The sequence below is a fragment of the Acinonyx jubatus genome, chromosome C1, assembly GCF_027475565.1.
Source record: "Acinonyx jubatus isolate Ajub_Pintada_27869175 chromosome C1, VMU_Ajub_asm_v1.0, whole genome shotgun sequence".
Lineage (NCBI taxonomy): Eukaryota > Metazoa > Chordata > Mammalia > Carnivora > Felidae > Acinonyx > Acinonyx jubatus.
The window spans coordinates 148,756,523-148,772,862 of NC_069381.1; the positions used below are offsets into that span (position 1 = coordinate 148,756,523).

A 16,340-nucleotide genomic window follows, 5' to 3' on the forward strand; every position below is an offset into this window, starting at 1 on the left:
GAAATTGGAACAATAGAGTCATTTTGAACTATTATTGGAAACCATGGCATAAACTTGAGTTACTAACACTAGTGACTAAGATAGAGTTTGAGATTATGTATGAATTTCAGTGATTCATATTAGTTTTGTCTCTATCATTCTGAATATTCACAGTGGTTTGAATTAATTGAAGTTAGGTAGAAAAATGTAAACTTTGAAAATGTAGCATTGAAGATGTAGCACTAGCAAATCTGAAAAACTAGGGGGATTTTAAAATTAAATTTTATGAAATATTTCATATAAATTTCAAATACTGCATTCCAATACTGAATTTGAGTGACTATAAATAATTTAAAATATCACAGATAAGAATGGTTTAATGTTCATTAAAATAATGCAAATTATTAATTACATCTATCAAAGGAAACAATCCAATATATTTTGTAGGGCTTTTTTTTTTTTTTTTAATGGCCTCTTTAAGAGACTCCTTTACTGGGCAAAATCAGAGCTGTTATTCTGGGGATGTGGTAAGAAAAGGAACTGAAGGATGCAAAGGTACAGTGTCTCATACACACATGACTTCAAGTGCCACTTTAATCTCAGTCTTAATTGAAATTGACTTGTTTCCATCAAGAACCAAAGCTACATCTCCCATTTTAATTTTTTCCCTGTTTTAAACTATCTTATTGTTTACTTCAGGTGTTAGCTCTGGTATTTGTGAGAAAATTGATGGACTTTCTGTTTACAAAACGGGAACTCAGCTGGTTGGATGATTTAATGCCCGAGAGTAAGAAAAAGAAACTAGAAGATGCTGAAAAAGAAGTAAGTCTGAGCAAAATCAGTATCTTATAAAGAGACAAAAAAGGAGCACTTGCATAGTAACAGCTCTTTGCAAAATCAATCCCATGTTTATATTTAGATAGTTAGCAGTTACTAACAACCACAGGTGGATTATTAATGTTTGGAGGGTTAATGTTTAAAATCATAAACTTGAAACTTGATCACAGACCTTACATGAGAAAACCAAACCCTAGTGAAATAAGCAAACACTTTGTACTTCATTATCCTCCAAATTGTAAGCTTTGCTTTTCTATTCCCTCCCTTGTGGATGGTAGAACCTTACTGATGCTTAACTATTTCCAAGTTATGGTCCCGCAATGACTGCTTTTTGGTTGAATATGTGAGAAGGAAAAAAAGAGATATTAGTCCTCTTGGTATTTTTCTAAGGAACTAAGTTTTAATGGAAAGATCCTAATTCTAATTAAAATATATAATTAGGGTGTTTTTTTTTGAAATAGATTAAATGCTTACACTGATCTGACCTGCTTTCAAAGTGATTTAAGATTGAGTAAATGTGATTTGAGAGAGTTTGGGATTTAATTACTTCCTTGGACTACTGATTTATCCTATTCTGTTTCATGTGTTAAGACCATTTGTTTTAAGTTTTATGGCATATTTGAAGTTCATATGTAAGTCTGGGTCTCTTTTGAAGGCTAGTAATCATAACATTAAAAATATTTTCTATAAAAACTACAAAGTATAAATGAAAAAAAAATGACCAGTATACTATCTACCAAAATGATTGAGCCCATAGATTATAAAACATAAGAACAAAATTTCCATTTCTTTCATCTGGAAAGAAAATATTTGGTAAGAATTGTGCATTATTTTTTCCACCATTTCTTCTACTAGGCAGTCAGTAAATGTACTCAGTTTCCTATCTACAGCATAATTTCTCAAGCCAAGGTTTTATTCCTCTCTCCTTTGGGGAATTTGTTTGCAAACATTTCAATGGTTTTAATTTTTCCTCAGTCATTAGTTAAAGTCAGACTAGGCCCCAAAGTCTAGTGAAATTTCTGCTCAGATGTTTTTACAAATATGGGCTGCTTTTCCATGGTCTCCCATTGCTGACAATGGATCCCCGCTTTAGAGATTGATCATAATGATGTACCTTAATTTTGAATGATTATTTTAATTTTTCCAAGTAATGTAGAATGAATACTTAAAATCATACTTCTAGTAATATTAATACAACATTGAAATATCATATTATAAAATTATCATTTTTCTTAAGTTTTCTCTTTGATATATTCTTATTTATGAGAGATTTAAAAAAAGTTTTTTAAACATTTATTTGTTTTTGAGAGACAGAGCATGAGAAGGGGAGGGGCAGAGAAAGAGGGAGACACAGAATCTGAAGCAGGCTCCAGGCTCTGAGCTGTCAGCACAGAGTCTGAAGTGGGGTGAGATCATGATCTGAGCTGACCTGGGATACTTAACCGACTGAGCCACCCAGGTGCCCCTAATTATAAGAGATTTGTTTTTTAAATGTATTTATTTGTTTTGAGAGAGAGAGAGACAAGAGTGCAAACAAGGGAGGGGCAGAGAGAGAGGGAGAGAGAGAATCCCCAGCAGGCTCTGCACTGTTAGCACAGAGCCAGATGGGGGGCTTGATCTCACAAACCATGAGATCATGACCTGACTGAACTGAGATTAAGAGGTGCTTAACCTACTGAGCTACCCAGGTGCCCCTAACTATGAAAGGTTTTTAACAACAATGCCTTAAGTATGATATTGCATTTTAGGGCTTAAGTAAAGGTTTGGCCTCCTCCTCAGATAGGATTCAAGAAAAATATGACAGAATTTGGTATAAATTAAATGTAAATAAGATGGACACTGGAATATAAACATTCAAAAGGCTTAAATTATCCATACTTGATGTAATTAAAATTATCCAGCAATTATTCTTGAAAACAATACCCAAAAAGGTTTAAATTCCAAAGAAGATGATTTTGAATATAAAACCCTTTGACCATGAGCTTTTTCTGAGTCTTTCTGATAATGAGAATGATATTAAGTATATTAAAGCAGTAACTTCTAAATGTAGTTTTGCTTTACTTTCTTGCTTTGATTTCGAATGTCTCCACTACCTCCATAGAGAAAGTTAGCAACAGCCCCAGCCATATAATCATCTCTTTCAGAGCGCACTCCTTAGGCCTTACCATACCATGGAGCATCCTTGCTGTTCTAGAACTTTGTAAAATGAAAAGTTGTATAATGTATATATCACATATATTATATTTAATTTTCTCTCCTTTTGTCATTTAAAGAAAAGTTTAGATTCTCCCTTATTTCCACTGCTCAGAACCTCTCCTGAAGCTGCATATATATGGTGTGGTATAAATGTGTGCCAGATACCATTTTGGAATTTATTAATCTCAGCTAGAAAGAGACCCTATTTAATAAGCTTCCAACCTTTTTACATTATAGGCCCACTGTATTCCAATGGGTGTTTACTATTTTTTGATTATGAAGATAAATATTTTAGAAGTAATCAAATATTACTAAATTTCTCAGACTCCATGTCTTCCAAAAGGATACAAAAATAGATTAAAGATTTATTGAGGCAAATTTGTCCTTGTATCCTTCAGATCAGAGTATGAGAAAAAGTGGGGGAAATGCCTTGCAATAATACATTAATCAGGCAGATTTACAGACCTTTAAAGTCTCAAATAGATTAATATAATGATGCTTTCATGCGAATCTCAGTGCATGGAAAGAAACAAGAGAATCAGTAATACAGTGAAGAAATAATTCATAATTTAATTATATTAAAATATAGTTCTGACCAATGCAAAGAAAGGTAATTCTCCATCCAACAAGTGGAGAGAGAAAAGGAAGTTTAAAGATGTTCACTTTCTAACTTGGAATTAGTTATTAAACATGTATGATTAGTATAGAGAACGGGAAGATTTTAAGAAGGATTTAAGAAGGATTTAACCAACTTAAATTCTGGTTGATTTTCTATTTGATCACCCAGATCTCGGTATTTCATTTTCTTGAGGCTATGGACTCCACTGAAGGATCTCATCTTCTTACTGTGGCATCTTATACCAAGGCCCAGTCTTCCAAGAAATTGTGCATTCAGGTGGTAAACGGACAAGTTCTCCAGAAATGCTGCATTTCTGCAATTGCTCAAATTAATTGAGTAACTTTGATTGTGATCTGGAAAGATGGTAAATAGCAGAAAATGTTCAGCTCCCTGAGACTTGAATTTAAAGTAGGCTCACCTTTTGTCCTTCTGATGATAGTTACAAGCTTGTACCTTTATACTCTAGGGTTTTCTTATCAGTAGCCCGCTTCTGGTCTTATGGCATTGAGAAAACATTAGTTTGACCTTAAAATTCAATAATGAGTTAAGCAGAATAAATAGCTACACAGGCCAGTCCAAGGTCGCAGAGCTTCTGTTCCAAATTTTCATGTACTTCATGCATATGCATATGCATATGCTTCAGTTTTTAGAAAGAAAGGATTATAATCAGGATAGAAATGAATATTGGAACCCTGACATTTTGCACATTGCTCTGTGTAAAGGGAAGACTGCAGAATCAAATTCTGGATGTCCAAATGTGCTCAGAGTACCAACATGCCTTCCTTTCTACTTAAATATTCTCTAGGACATTGTACACATTTGACAAAAGGGCTGCTGTTAAAAGCAGAAAGCCCCAGCAGAATGTTTGCTCCTGGGTGGGGGCAGAAGGCAGTTAATGTTAGATAAATCCTGGAAATCCAGCTCTGGGCAGTGATCATGATATTGACACTTCTTGGTTTATGGGAGGTTCACTCTAACATATATGCTATGGGAATAAAACAGGAGGCAAGTGAGAATTGTGATCTGTATGAAGAAGGATCATGAGCAAGGCCAAGAAGATGCAAAAAACAAACTAAGAACAAGTGCAGTTAAACAAATTACAGAGCAGATCTTACTGCTAAGAAAGATGAGAATTGGTTGTGGATTTGGGAAACATGGCCTAATTATTACACAGGCAAGTGTTATTTGTAATTGAGTCTTAGAGTGAGGCAAGCATATTCTTCTTCCTCAAGCAGTGATTTTTTCAAAGTGTTGTCCTAGGACCTCTGCTGCATCAGCCAACACCAGGCAACTTCTTAGAAATGCACATTCTTGGACCATACTCCAGACCTATTGAATCAAAACTCTGCAGATCGGTCCAAAAATCTGTATTAACCAGACATCCGGGTCATTCTGCTGCATGCTAAAATTTGAGATAAGGCCTTTTCTAAAACCACAGTATCTGGTTCTCCAGAATATAATCTTCTAAATCCAAGGTTCCACTATCAAAATTTCTGAATTTTGTAATAATTTAGGTAAGTCACTTAGAGATACTGAAGCAAATATTCTGATGAAAAATATATGTTGCATCCAATTATTTATGTAAAATTCTATATAGACTATACCTTTAGCTTTCATTGTTGAAGTGAGTAGTTGTATGTAATGGCTCTTCTATCTGTTGGAAATTTTAATACATAGCTCTTAGAAATGTCAAGTTTTATGGTTTTCAGAGTTTGTGTGTGTGTGTGTGTGTGTGTGTGTAATGTTTGCAGCATTTTCTATTCTATTAGTAATCAAAGAAGAAAATGGTCTGACACTTCTTATGTCCTGTAGACTTTGTTTTCCTTTTGGATAAACTAAAGGGGTCAGACTTGATCACTAAAGTCGCTTCCATTTTTTGAGATCTATGAATTCTAAAATTAATGAAGATTTTCTCTAATATTCTAGCCATCTTTGTGAACACTGGCTCTCTGCTTTGTTTGTACTTTGAGCTTCTTGGGGGTTCCTACATAGATACAGACTTTGCATGAGAAGTGGATATAGTGAAGATGCTACCTATTTCACTAAAGGTAGCATAGAGCATTTTGTCATGATACACAAATTATTTTTTATGCTATCACAAAATATAACTCCGATTCATACATCCTACTAATCAAAACATACCACATTTTAACTCCAATATTGTTTTTCACTCGGCACAGGCCTTTGGCTCAGGCCAGTCTGGTTGTTCATTGTCATACAAACACATCTTATTTATTTCTACTTTTTATTCTTGGCCTGCACTGTTTCTAGAGTTTCTTCCTTTCTTCTACTAAACTGATCAAATAAGACTGGCTCAGATACTACTTCCTCTCTTCTTGTATCTTTTAAAAAAATTTTTTTTTTTCAACATTTATTTATTTTTTGGGACAGAGAGAGACAGAGCATGAACGGGGGAGGGGCAGAGAGAGAGGGAGACACAGAATCGGAAACAGGCTCCAGGCTCTGAGCCATCAGCCCAGAGCCTGACGCAGGGCTTGAACTCACAGACCACGAGATCGTGACCAGGCTGAAGTCAGACGCTTAACCAACTGCGCCACCCAGGCGCCCCTCTTCTTGTATTTTTTTACAATGACCCTTCTCATCCTCTGAGAGTAGAGTGTCTGTCTCTTTGTTGCTGTATCACGGGCACCTAGCAGACTGCTGTCATGTAGGTTATGCTTAATACATATTTGACAAATGGATTCGTGAATGGCTCCCGGATTTTCCACTGTGTGCCTTGCACATAATACATGCTCAGTAAATGTTTGAGTGCTATAAATTAGATTCATTGTTTTAACCCTCAATTTTCCTGCCTTTTACTGGATATAGCATTGACTATCTTTCAGCAATTCAGTATCTGACAAATGCTTTGACTATCTTAGTGAAAAGAGACCATTCAAATCACAGCATGAGTAGCCCTTTAGTCAAACTGGCAAAACCCTTCAGATGTCTTTGGGTCAACTTTGATCATCACCCTTTACTATCTTCACCATGTTGTAGAATTCAGCATATTTTTTGAGGGACCCCGTATGAGCGGAGTGCTGAATGGAACTCATTTCAAGGTTCTTCTGACTTACAAGTAGCACTTAGCTGGGTGCTCTCACTCTCTGTTCCTGTACGATTGAGATAAACTAGGTTGTCATTGTCGTGACGGCCAATGCCTGATTTGACTGTTCCTCCCCAGAAAGTCTCAGATTTTTGGCTTCCTCACAGCGCTGCCTGGGATGCAGCCGGCCCTCTGTCCCTGGGCTCGGGGGCCCACCCAGCTTCCTTCTGGCACCCAAGGCAGCGGCTGCTCTGCCACCCCTTTTCTTCAGATAAGCATGGCTTGGAAATGCTATCTTTAGAGGTGATGAGTTTTTGTTTGGATAGAATTATGACTAGTATAAAGCCCACACATGCTAACAAGCCACAGAGTGCAAAATAATTATTGAAAGCAATTGGAGAGAAAAGTGGAAAATCATCTGAGGAAAAAACAAAATTGTTCCCAAAGCTTTGGTCCAATTTTTGGCTGTTACGTTCAATCTTGAGCCCTCGTTTTCTGCTGCCAGGTAACCCAAGCGCTGGTGACGCTGTTCCTCTCTTCTGCTTTTTGAATGGTACTCTTTATTAAACCTTTCGACACGCCTTCCTGACATTTGATTCCGAGTTAGTCAGAAAACATACGATATGCCAAGCTTACCTTTCAGTGGACAAGGAGAGAATTGCATTTTGTTTGTATCTTGGTTTTACTTAAATAGCATTTGGGATCACTGACTGTTTTCTCTGTATGTCCTTCCATGTGCATTAAGGTAATGTTTTCTATAGCAGAAGTAAACTTTTTTACCTGCAAGAATACATATGCTCTGTCCATGGCCTCAGTGTTGTGCATATAAGTTAATATGACATATGTATTATGTTCCATATATAGTGACTAACCCATTTGCAAGGCATGCCTTCTTCCAGGCAGCAGATTAACTCTGCTCAAATGCTAAAATGTGTAATTTCCAACCAATGGTTGCTGTCTACTCATTTCGAATTAGTTTTAATAGTCCTTCCATTGACAAGAGAAATAGGCATAATACACAAGTAGTAAAGTATATCAGATGAATCTTAAAAGAACAAATGTCCCTGAGGAACAAGAGAGAAAGAGAATAGGATTAGTTCCTGTAATGCAAGGGAGAAACAGACACGTGCATTAGTACCACAGAGTATAAATGTAGCATAGGGTTTTTGGTTGGGGGTGTGGGTGGGAACTTAAAAGTAGAGAAGTAGCAGAGACATGTACTCTCTGGCCTCTCCATTAGTACACCACAGAGACTGGGCATAGATATCTGTATGCAGGGTGGATAAGGTCCCAGCGGAGGGGAGCGTGCCTTTGGTCAGTAGATTGGATGTGTACAGAGAGCATTCCAAGAGTGAAAATGAGACCTGCCCCCACATTACATTTCATAGTCATAGGTTAGCTGAATAGACTCTAGATGGAAAACACTGTATCTTTAAGTAATGAGAAATATGACAAGGGTTCTTCAGATGAGGCAGCATTCAACTTGAGGCCAGGGTCCGTATATTGAGGATAATGTTAGGAACAGCCGTGCCTGCAAGAAATGACATCAGCCAAAGATCAAGTCTTTCTGGAAGCTGACTTAGATCAGGCAACCTACTGCTAAGCCTCCAGGCCCACCCTATTTTCTCTCTTCAGTTCCCATTTGGTCAAGAAATCATCTAGCTCTTCACCTCTAACTTAAAAATTCCATTTCTATATTACGCAGCCACAAAAAAGGAATAAAATCTTGCTATTTGGGACAACATGGATAGACCTAGAGGGTAGTATACTAAGTGAAAAAAGTCAGACTAAGACAGACAAATACCATATGATTTAATTCATATGTGGAATCTCGAACACAGAACAAATGAATAAACAAACAAAAAGCAGGATCAACTATAAATACAGAGAACAAACTGATGGTTGCCAGAGGGAAGGGGTAGGGGATGGGCAAAATAAGTGAAGGGGAATGGGAGATACAGATTTCCAATTACGGAATGAACAAGTCACAGGATAAAAGGCACAGCTCAGGGAATATAGTCAATGATCCTATAATAGTGTTGTATGGTGACAGATGGTAGGTACATTTGTGAGCACAGCATAACATATAGGGATGTAGGGATGTTGAGTCACTACGTGTACACTTGAAACTAGTAGCCTCGTGTCTCAACTGGACTCAAATAAAACAATAAATACAATAGAATAAATAAAATTCCATTTTTGGACTTAGAACCAATGATTCTAACATCTTTAAATGAACCCACATTGTTCTCTGAACTTAAGCATTGGTAATTGACTCATTTGAAGAATAAATGCATTAAATAGAAGCTGCAATCTACAGATAAGTAAAATATTTTGGTGGATAGAAAAAGGTTGATAACATTATTGAAAACTAAACCAGGATATTTTATTTTATTGTTTTTGTATTGTTTATTTATTTTTGAGACAGAGAGAGACGGAGCACGAGCAGGGGAGGGGCAGAGAGAGGGGGAGATACAGAATCCCTAGCAGGCTCCAGGCTCTGAGCCGTCAGCACAGAGCCTGACACGGGGCTTGAATTCACGAACCATGAGATTATGACCAGAGCCGAAGTTGGATACTTAACTGACTGAGCCACCCAGGCTCCCCTAAACCAGGACATTTTAATATGGTAGCATAAGGTTATCTTTATCATAAAGATATGCTTTTAAAGTGTTATAGATGAAGAAATGATTATATGAAATATCCCTACTTGTTGGGGAAGGGTAGGATATTGTCATTGTAAGAAGAAATCTGAGTCAAAACTAAAGCCTAAGATGTGCCTAGTGGAAAACACACCTGTGTTTGGTCCATACAGGAAGGCATCTTCTCCTGTCTCTTTCCAAATCTCTAGAGCAGGAGTTCTCAAAGTGTAGTCCTTAGACCAGCATAATCAGCATCACCTGGAAAGTCACTGGAAAAGGTAAATTCTTGGGCCCTACTCCAGACCCACTGAATCAGAGACTCTGGAGGTGGGGCCTGGTAATCTGTATATTTTTTAAAGCCCTCTTCGTGATTCTGATGTAAAATAAAGTTTGAGAACCACCTCTCTAAATACATCCTCATTCCCTTCTAACAGAGCATTCGGGGAATGTAATGTACACTTTATAACAATGAAAACAATTACATTACCCGTACTCTTTTCCTTTTAAAATGTAGATTATTTTTTAAAATCTGCTTGGAAATTAACCACGTTTTACATTGAGTGACATGAAGGAGATTGTTGTTAGCATTTAAACTACTTTGTGGTAGGAGACTCTCATTAATTACTTATGTTCTTGGTAGCTGATACTTTATCGAAAGGACCTGTGCTAGCATTAATAAATGCAAACAAAGTGGAAGGTCCTGAGGTTAATGAGATAGTGAAACATTAATCTGTGTTTCTTCTTTAATGTAAAATGGAGATTCATCAGGTTCACTTTGTATGTTTTACATTTGTCTTTCCAGGAAGAACAAAGTATGCTAGCTATGGAAGATGAGGGCACAGTACAGCTCCCATTGGAAGGGCACTATAGGTAAGATACGCGTGGAAAAGCACACCACTTGGAGTCATGAAACGTGTTGTTGTATACTTTACTTAAGAATTGTGAACTGTGTGCATTCCTACAAAGGTTTGTTGAAGCTGTGTTAGAATAGAAAGAAATGGAAGTAGGACTTAGATTACCCTGTCCTAGAACTAAGTTCTGACACTGGTAGCTGCGTGAGTAGGGGCAAGTGGCTGAAAATGAAGGGGGGCAGGGGACTGTTGTCTGAAGTCTTTTATTCTCATATTTTATAATGTATACAAAAGCTCTAAAAGTATCAGTTGAAGACTGGTCAAGATTCAATTCCAGGATAAATGAGCTAGGTATTCACTAAATTGATCACTGGTAAATGTTTGAACTCTGGGAAGTTGCCCCTAAAAAATGGCACTTCCAAAGAGATGATCTATTTCCTGAGTTCAAGGATTCACATCTACCAGCCATTTTAGGAAGTATTTATGTAACTCTTCCAAAATATGCCTATCTTCTTTATGCACAAAGACATAACAAAAGAATTCAAATGCCTGTGAGTTATAATAAAAACTTAAAAACGTATCTGGCCAAAAATTACATACAGATATATAGATATTGAAGCACTTAAGGATAATTTAAGACCATGCCAATAAAAAAGCAGAGAAAACTTTTCCCTCTGGAAAGAATTTATCATAGTATTTACCAAAAAAATTGGAAAAATCTTCTAGATCTTCAGGGTCTGACTGTAAAATCACATTACCTAGGTTTTTAAAATATAATTATCTACCACCTAAACATGCGAAGACATTTTATCTTTTTTTAAACTGTATGTAAGTTTTAAAATCCTGTTGATTGTTTCATTGAATCAATAAATTCCCACGTGTGTTTTGTAGATAGATACTTGGTCTCATGTGGTACCCGTCTCAAAAGGATTCTTTGGCTAAATAAATTTCCATACCACATTTCCATTTGGAGATTCATAGTGTATATTGGCATATTAAAGAATCTAAGTAGTGCTGTATGTTTTTTTTTAAAGTTTAATTTTCTTTAATCAGAATTTTCTTTTCCTTTTTTTTTAAAGTTTATTTTTATTTATTTTGAGAGAGAGAGAGAGAGACAGAGAGAGAGAGACAGCGCATATGGGGGAGGGGCAGAGAGAGAGGGAGACAGAATCCCAAGCACACTTCACTCTGTGAGCACAGAGCCCAGTGGGGGTTCAAACTCATGAACCCTGAGATCATGACCTGAGCTGAAGTCAAGAATCAGGCGCTTAACTGACTGAGCCAGCCAGGCTCCCCAATCCAGTATTTTCTAAACTCTTCAGCTTACAAGGCTCTTTGTCACATAATATTGTGAAAAACATGTATTCCATATGACATTCTTTTGGAAACTGGTTGATTTCATGCTTTGAGTTACTAGGGGCTGCTGGATTTGAGGAACTAAAAAGAACACATGTCCAGACTGGGAAGGGAGGGACCCTGTGAGACCCAAGGTTTTGCTCCAGACCTTTGGTGTCTCTCTAAAAAAGTCTAATTTGTTGCCGTCTGTGAACAACCACTGATGAGGGTCATGTGAGGTCAGCCTAGGATTTCTATAGAAGGTGGTTTTTTTTTTTTTTCACAGCAGAGTATCTTTTCCTCGTGCAGTAAGGAGAGTGCTGTTTTCTCACTTGAAACTTTCTTTGACTTGGCCTATAATTTATCTCTGCTTCTATTTGGTTGTGTTTCTAGCCCTGGGAATATTTTAGAGAATTCTGGACATCACTTAAAATTGGTGCCATTTTAAAATGCAAACAAAGCACCCAGCATTGTACGCGCCCTGATATTGAAGGCCTTTCTAGTCATTTGGAAAGATATCTGCCAAATACACAGACTGCCTTCATTTATTCAACCAGTATTTATTGAGTGGGCACCAAGTGTCAGGCCCTGCTTGACTCTTGGGGAAACAGTAGCAGATGAATGGTCAAGAATCGGCATCCTCATAAAACTTATATTCAAGTAGAATAGAGGTGGGGGGGGGGCAAAAAATAAAGGCACAAGTAATATGGGATAGTGTTTTAGATGGTGAAAAGTGCAATAAAAACAAGAAGCAAAAGAGGATGAGGGTACTCTGAGTGGATGGAAATAGAAATTTTATTTTATTTTTTTAAGTTTATTTATTTTGAGGGGGGGGAGAGAGAGAGAGAGAGGGGGAGGGGCAAAGAGAGAGAGAATCCCAAGCAGACTCCACATTGTCAGTGCAGACCTGACGTGGGGCTTGAATTCACAAACAGATTATACCTGAGCTGAAACCAAGAGTTGGACGCTTAACTGGCTGAGCCACTCAGGTGGCCCAGAAGTTTTAAATACAGTAGTCAGCAAAGGCCTGAGTAGGTGACATTTAAACAAAGGAGGGAAAGAGTTGTACCATGTAAAGGAACATCATAGGCAGAAGGCAGGACAAATACGAGGCCCTGAGGCAGCAAGCCCAGAGTGTTCCAGAATAGTCGGGAGACCACTGCTTGTGGCCAGAGTAGAAGGAGCAGGGCTGTAATGGCAGGAGATGAACTTGGAGGGTGAGGGCAGGGACAGAACCTATGGTCCACCTACCAGGCTTTCTCTGTCTTTTTAATGTTTGTTTGTTTGTTTGTTTATTTTGAGAGAGAGAGAGACAGACAGACAGAAAGCAGGGGAGAGGCAGAAAGAGAGACAGAGAATCCCAAGCAGGCTCCATGCTGTCAGCATAGAGCACAATGAAGGGCTCGAACTCACAAACGGCAAGTGACCTGAGCTGAAACCAGGAGTCAGATGCTTAACTGACTGAGCCACCCAGGCACCCCTGCCAGGCTTTTTTTTCTGAGTGTGTGAGAGCCACTGTAGAATCTGAGCAGGAGACTGAAGTTGATTTGCTCGGCTACAAATGTAGGGGCAAGAGCCCAAGCAATAAACACACAGAAACTCATCTCTGTAATTTGAAATGAATTAGGAGAACTCTAGCCAAAACCAGTGTCTATATAACTAGAATCTTTTGTTGAGATGTTTGTTTTTCATAGATTTTAAAAAAATAATTGAGAGAACTATTTACTTCTTAATTTTTAACTGTGAAAAATACTGTACAAAGGTATAAGACTGTCCTATATGTAGTTTCTATCACTAGATAACTGCAATTACTTAATTTTTTTAAATTTCATTTTGGGTAAACTTCTATCTAGAGATGATCCATCTGTGATCAATATCTCCGATGAAATGTCAAAGACTGCCTTGTGGAGGAACCTTCTGATGACTGCCGATAACTCAAAAGATAAGGAGTCAAGCTTTCCTTCTAAAAGGTTTGAATTCCAAAATAATGTGAATTTGTACTGATTCCAATCATTTTATGACATGAATCTATTAGGGAAAGAATAGTATTGGCTTCCATTGAATTTAGGTCTAAAATATTTCAGAAAACTCTTTTTAAAAGTAGGCAGAAATTGTAATTGGCACATTTGTTGGTATTTTTTTCAACATCTCCCTTTCAGATTAAAAGCTTATTCCAAAACTATGACAGTGGGGAGAATGGTGCTGTAAATGAGTCCCAATGCAGGCCACTTTCGGACATTCATTTGGCCTACTCTTTTGCAATAAAGTTCCATTATATTCACTCATCACCCACTTCCCAGAACCCTCTTAGATATCTGCCCACATTTTGCACTCCCCCATTGTCCTTTCTTAAGCCCCATATGCACATGTAATGGTGATTTTGCACTTAGTATATTTCCAGGTTCCTGTTCCAACTCCCTGAAAATCTTCCCTAACTTCCTTACTCCAAAACTTTCAGCTCCAGAAAGTTCTATGCATTCATATTTCTCTGTATGCAAACATTACAAACCACTCCTATAGTTGTGGATGCTAAGTTGTAAATGCATGCTGGGGAAGAGTGTGTCCTTAAATATGAAGAGTCATCACAGGATTTCCAACTGAATTTTCCAGAATTTATAAGCGTTCAAACCATCCAGTCTTCTTAGATACTGATCTGAAGAAAAATCTCTGTGTTATGCTAATAGCTCTTCTTATTAAAGAGTGATTGAGGGATTTGGGACAGTGTTTAGTTATTAAGTTCCTTTATTTTCATGACCTTAAATTAACTTTTTCTACTTAATTTTTATATTACATTTTTGTCATAAGCTCCCCTTCCTAATCACTCTAGAAGCTGATTCCCCAAAGGTAAGACCCTCTCCCTCAAACCTATTCCTTGGTTGTATTTCCTGTGTTAAATGGTGTCTTCTAGAAACCTGGTCAGCCTATGTTCTCTGTGTGAGTTTTGGGGAGGCAAAAGGCATGGAAAGGCTTGGGCTTAGATCCAGTATCGGACTGAGTGTTTATGGTGTTCCTATAACTACTCAGCTCTTTAAGAAGGTTGGAAGCTTGAGCGAACTTTTTTTCCTACATGACTTACACGAATACATCATATATAAATCAACAAATCGCACAGCACCATATTTAGTGATGACATCAAATTTCTATATTGGAAAAAAAGAAAATTTATCCTTGAATTAAGAAATTGCAAAGCTGGGAGCTTCCATTTATGCACCACATGCTTCCAAACCTGCAAGCTTTATCTGGCTTCATGAGAAATATTTGGAAACATGGGCTCAGAAAAGATGATACATTAGACTTACAGAATATCTCTTGTTGCTGGTTTTTGTCACCCCAAAATGGCATGCTGCTTCAATGTCATCTCTATCCCAAAAAGACAAACAGTGGATGTGCACAGTCTTCTCATCCCAGAAATCTGGAATTAGTCACCTCTCTCTCTCTCTCTCTCTCTTTCTCTCTCCCTCCCTCCCTCCCTCCCCCTCTCCCTCTCTCCATTCTTAACAACTACTTCTAACACTTAGTCCAAAGGAGGTTAATATAAGTTACTCAGTAGGCTCCCTCAAAGACTTCTGATTGATGTTTTCTGTCTTGTAACAGGGCTTTAAAATCTTCATGTATTTCTTTGCTTGGCTCAAACAGAAGTCATATTTTATTCTAAAACATGCTTTATCTTCCTTCCCCAAAGATCCCCGCTACAGTCTGATAGAGTCATCCTCACAGTAATTCTGTTTTGGTCTTGGAAGAAAATCAGAATTATGAGAAGGGTAATTTCTTAAACCCATTGAAATATGTGCTTATGGACTCGTTCACATTAAAAATATGGCATTTCTCTGATTTTTTAAAAAAAAATGGGAACTCCAGGTTTATGAGCTCAAAATAAAATGCCAGCCATGAGAATATGTAGAAAATTTGAGACAACCAACTTATAGATTGCTTTTCTTCCTGTACTAAATGGAGCCATAGTACAAACTCCTTCTCTGCTTTTCTTTGGTTCAAGCAAAAAATTTTATGTCATAGTATTTTAGGTACTCCTTAAAGTAAATAGTATAGTCAGGTGATGCTTTTCACCACAAAAAAAACTAGTTGTTGTAAAACAATGTAGTGTGCTTTAAGCAGGTTCGGTTTTAATTAGGACCATCCTTTATATTTTGATACAACCACTTGTTTCTTACTCTTTGTTTTTATTTTTATTTTTGTTTACATTTATTTATTTTCAAGAGACAGAGTACAAGTGGGGGGAGAGGCAGAGAGAGAATGAGACACAGAATCTGAAGCAGGCTCCAGACTCTGAACTGTCAGCACAGAGCCCGATGTGGGGCTCGAACTCCCAAACCATGAGATCATGACCTGAGCCAAAGTTGGATGCTTAACCAACTGAGCCACCCAGGCAGGCACCCCTGTTTCTTACTCTTTGAACATACCTTCCTCCTAACATGAGATTCAAACTATTGTGCAATGAAAGTTTACCTTTAGATGGATTGTCTGTAGCTTTCCATGTGAAAAATTCCTCTTGGTTAATGGTTAATGTCTTTCATCTTTATAACAGTGAAACTTGGCAGAGTGTGTGGCTTCCAGAAATCCAAAAACCACCAACACTAATAACAACAATACCCTCCCAAAGCCATTGCTTTTTCATGGTGTGTCTGTTGAAGGTATTGAAATCTGATGATCAAGAACTCTAACAGTGTTGTTCCTACTAGAGTATCTCTTGGTGCATAAAACTAAACTAAACTAAACCCAAACCTAAAGACCCATTTACCAGGGTCTGTATCTCTTGAGGCCTAAGTTGGCTTCCTTGCAGTTTTTGACACGGCCCCTCTCCTTATTCTCCATCCTGT

At 37.5% G+C, this 16,340-nt stretch overlaps 1 protein-coding gene across 8 annotated transcripts in view; it reads left to right on the top strand.

The window, feature by feature from the left end:
• SLC4A10 (solute carrier family 4 member 10) overlaps window positions 1–16,340 on the top strand; it is a 305,973-nt gene that overhangs the window by 284,409 nt on the left and 5,224 nt on the right. For 6 of the 8 annotated variants that reach the window (XM_053215162.1, XM_027055634.2, XM_027055639.2 and 3 more), the window contains 3 exons: window positions 679–801; window positions 10,122–10,189; window positions 13,359–13,475. In XM_053215162.1, coding sequence (XP_053071137.1) covers window positions 679–801; window positions 10,122–10,189; window positions 13,359–13,475 — 308 coding nt within the window. Of the gene's footprint in view, window positions 1–678; window positions 802–10,121; window positions 10,190–13,358; window positions 13,476–14,310; window positions 14,350–16,340 lie in introns of all 8 variants that reach the window. The other 2 variants (XM_027055637.2, XM_027055636.2) reach the window with 2 other exon arrangements.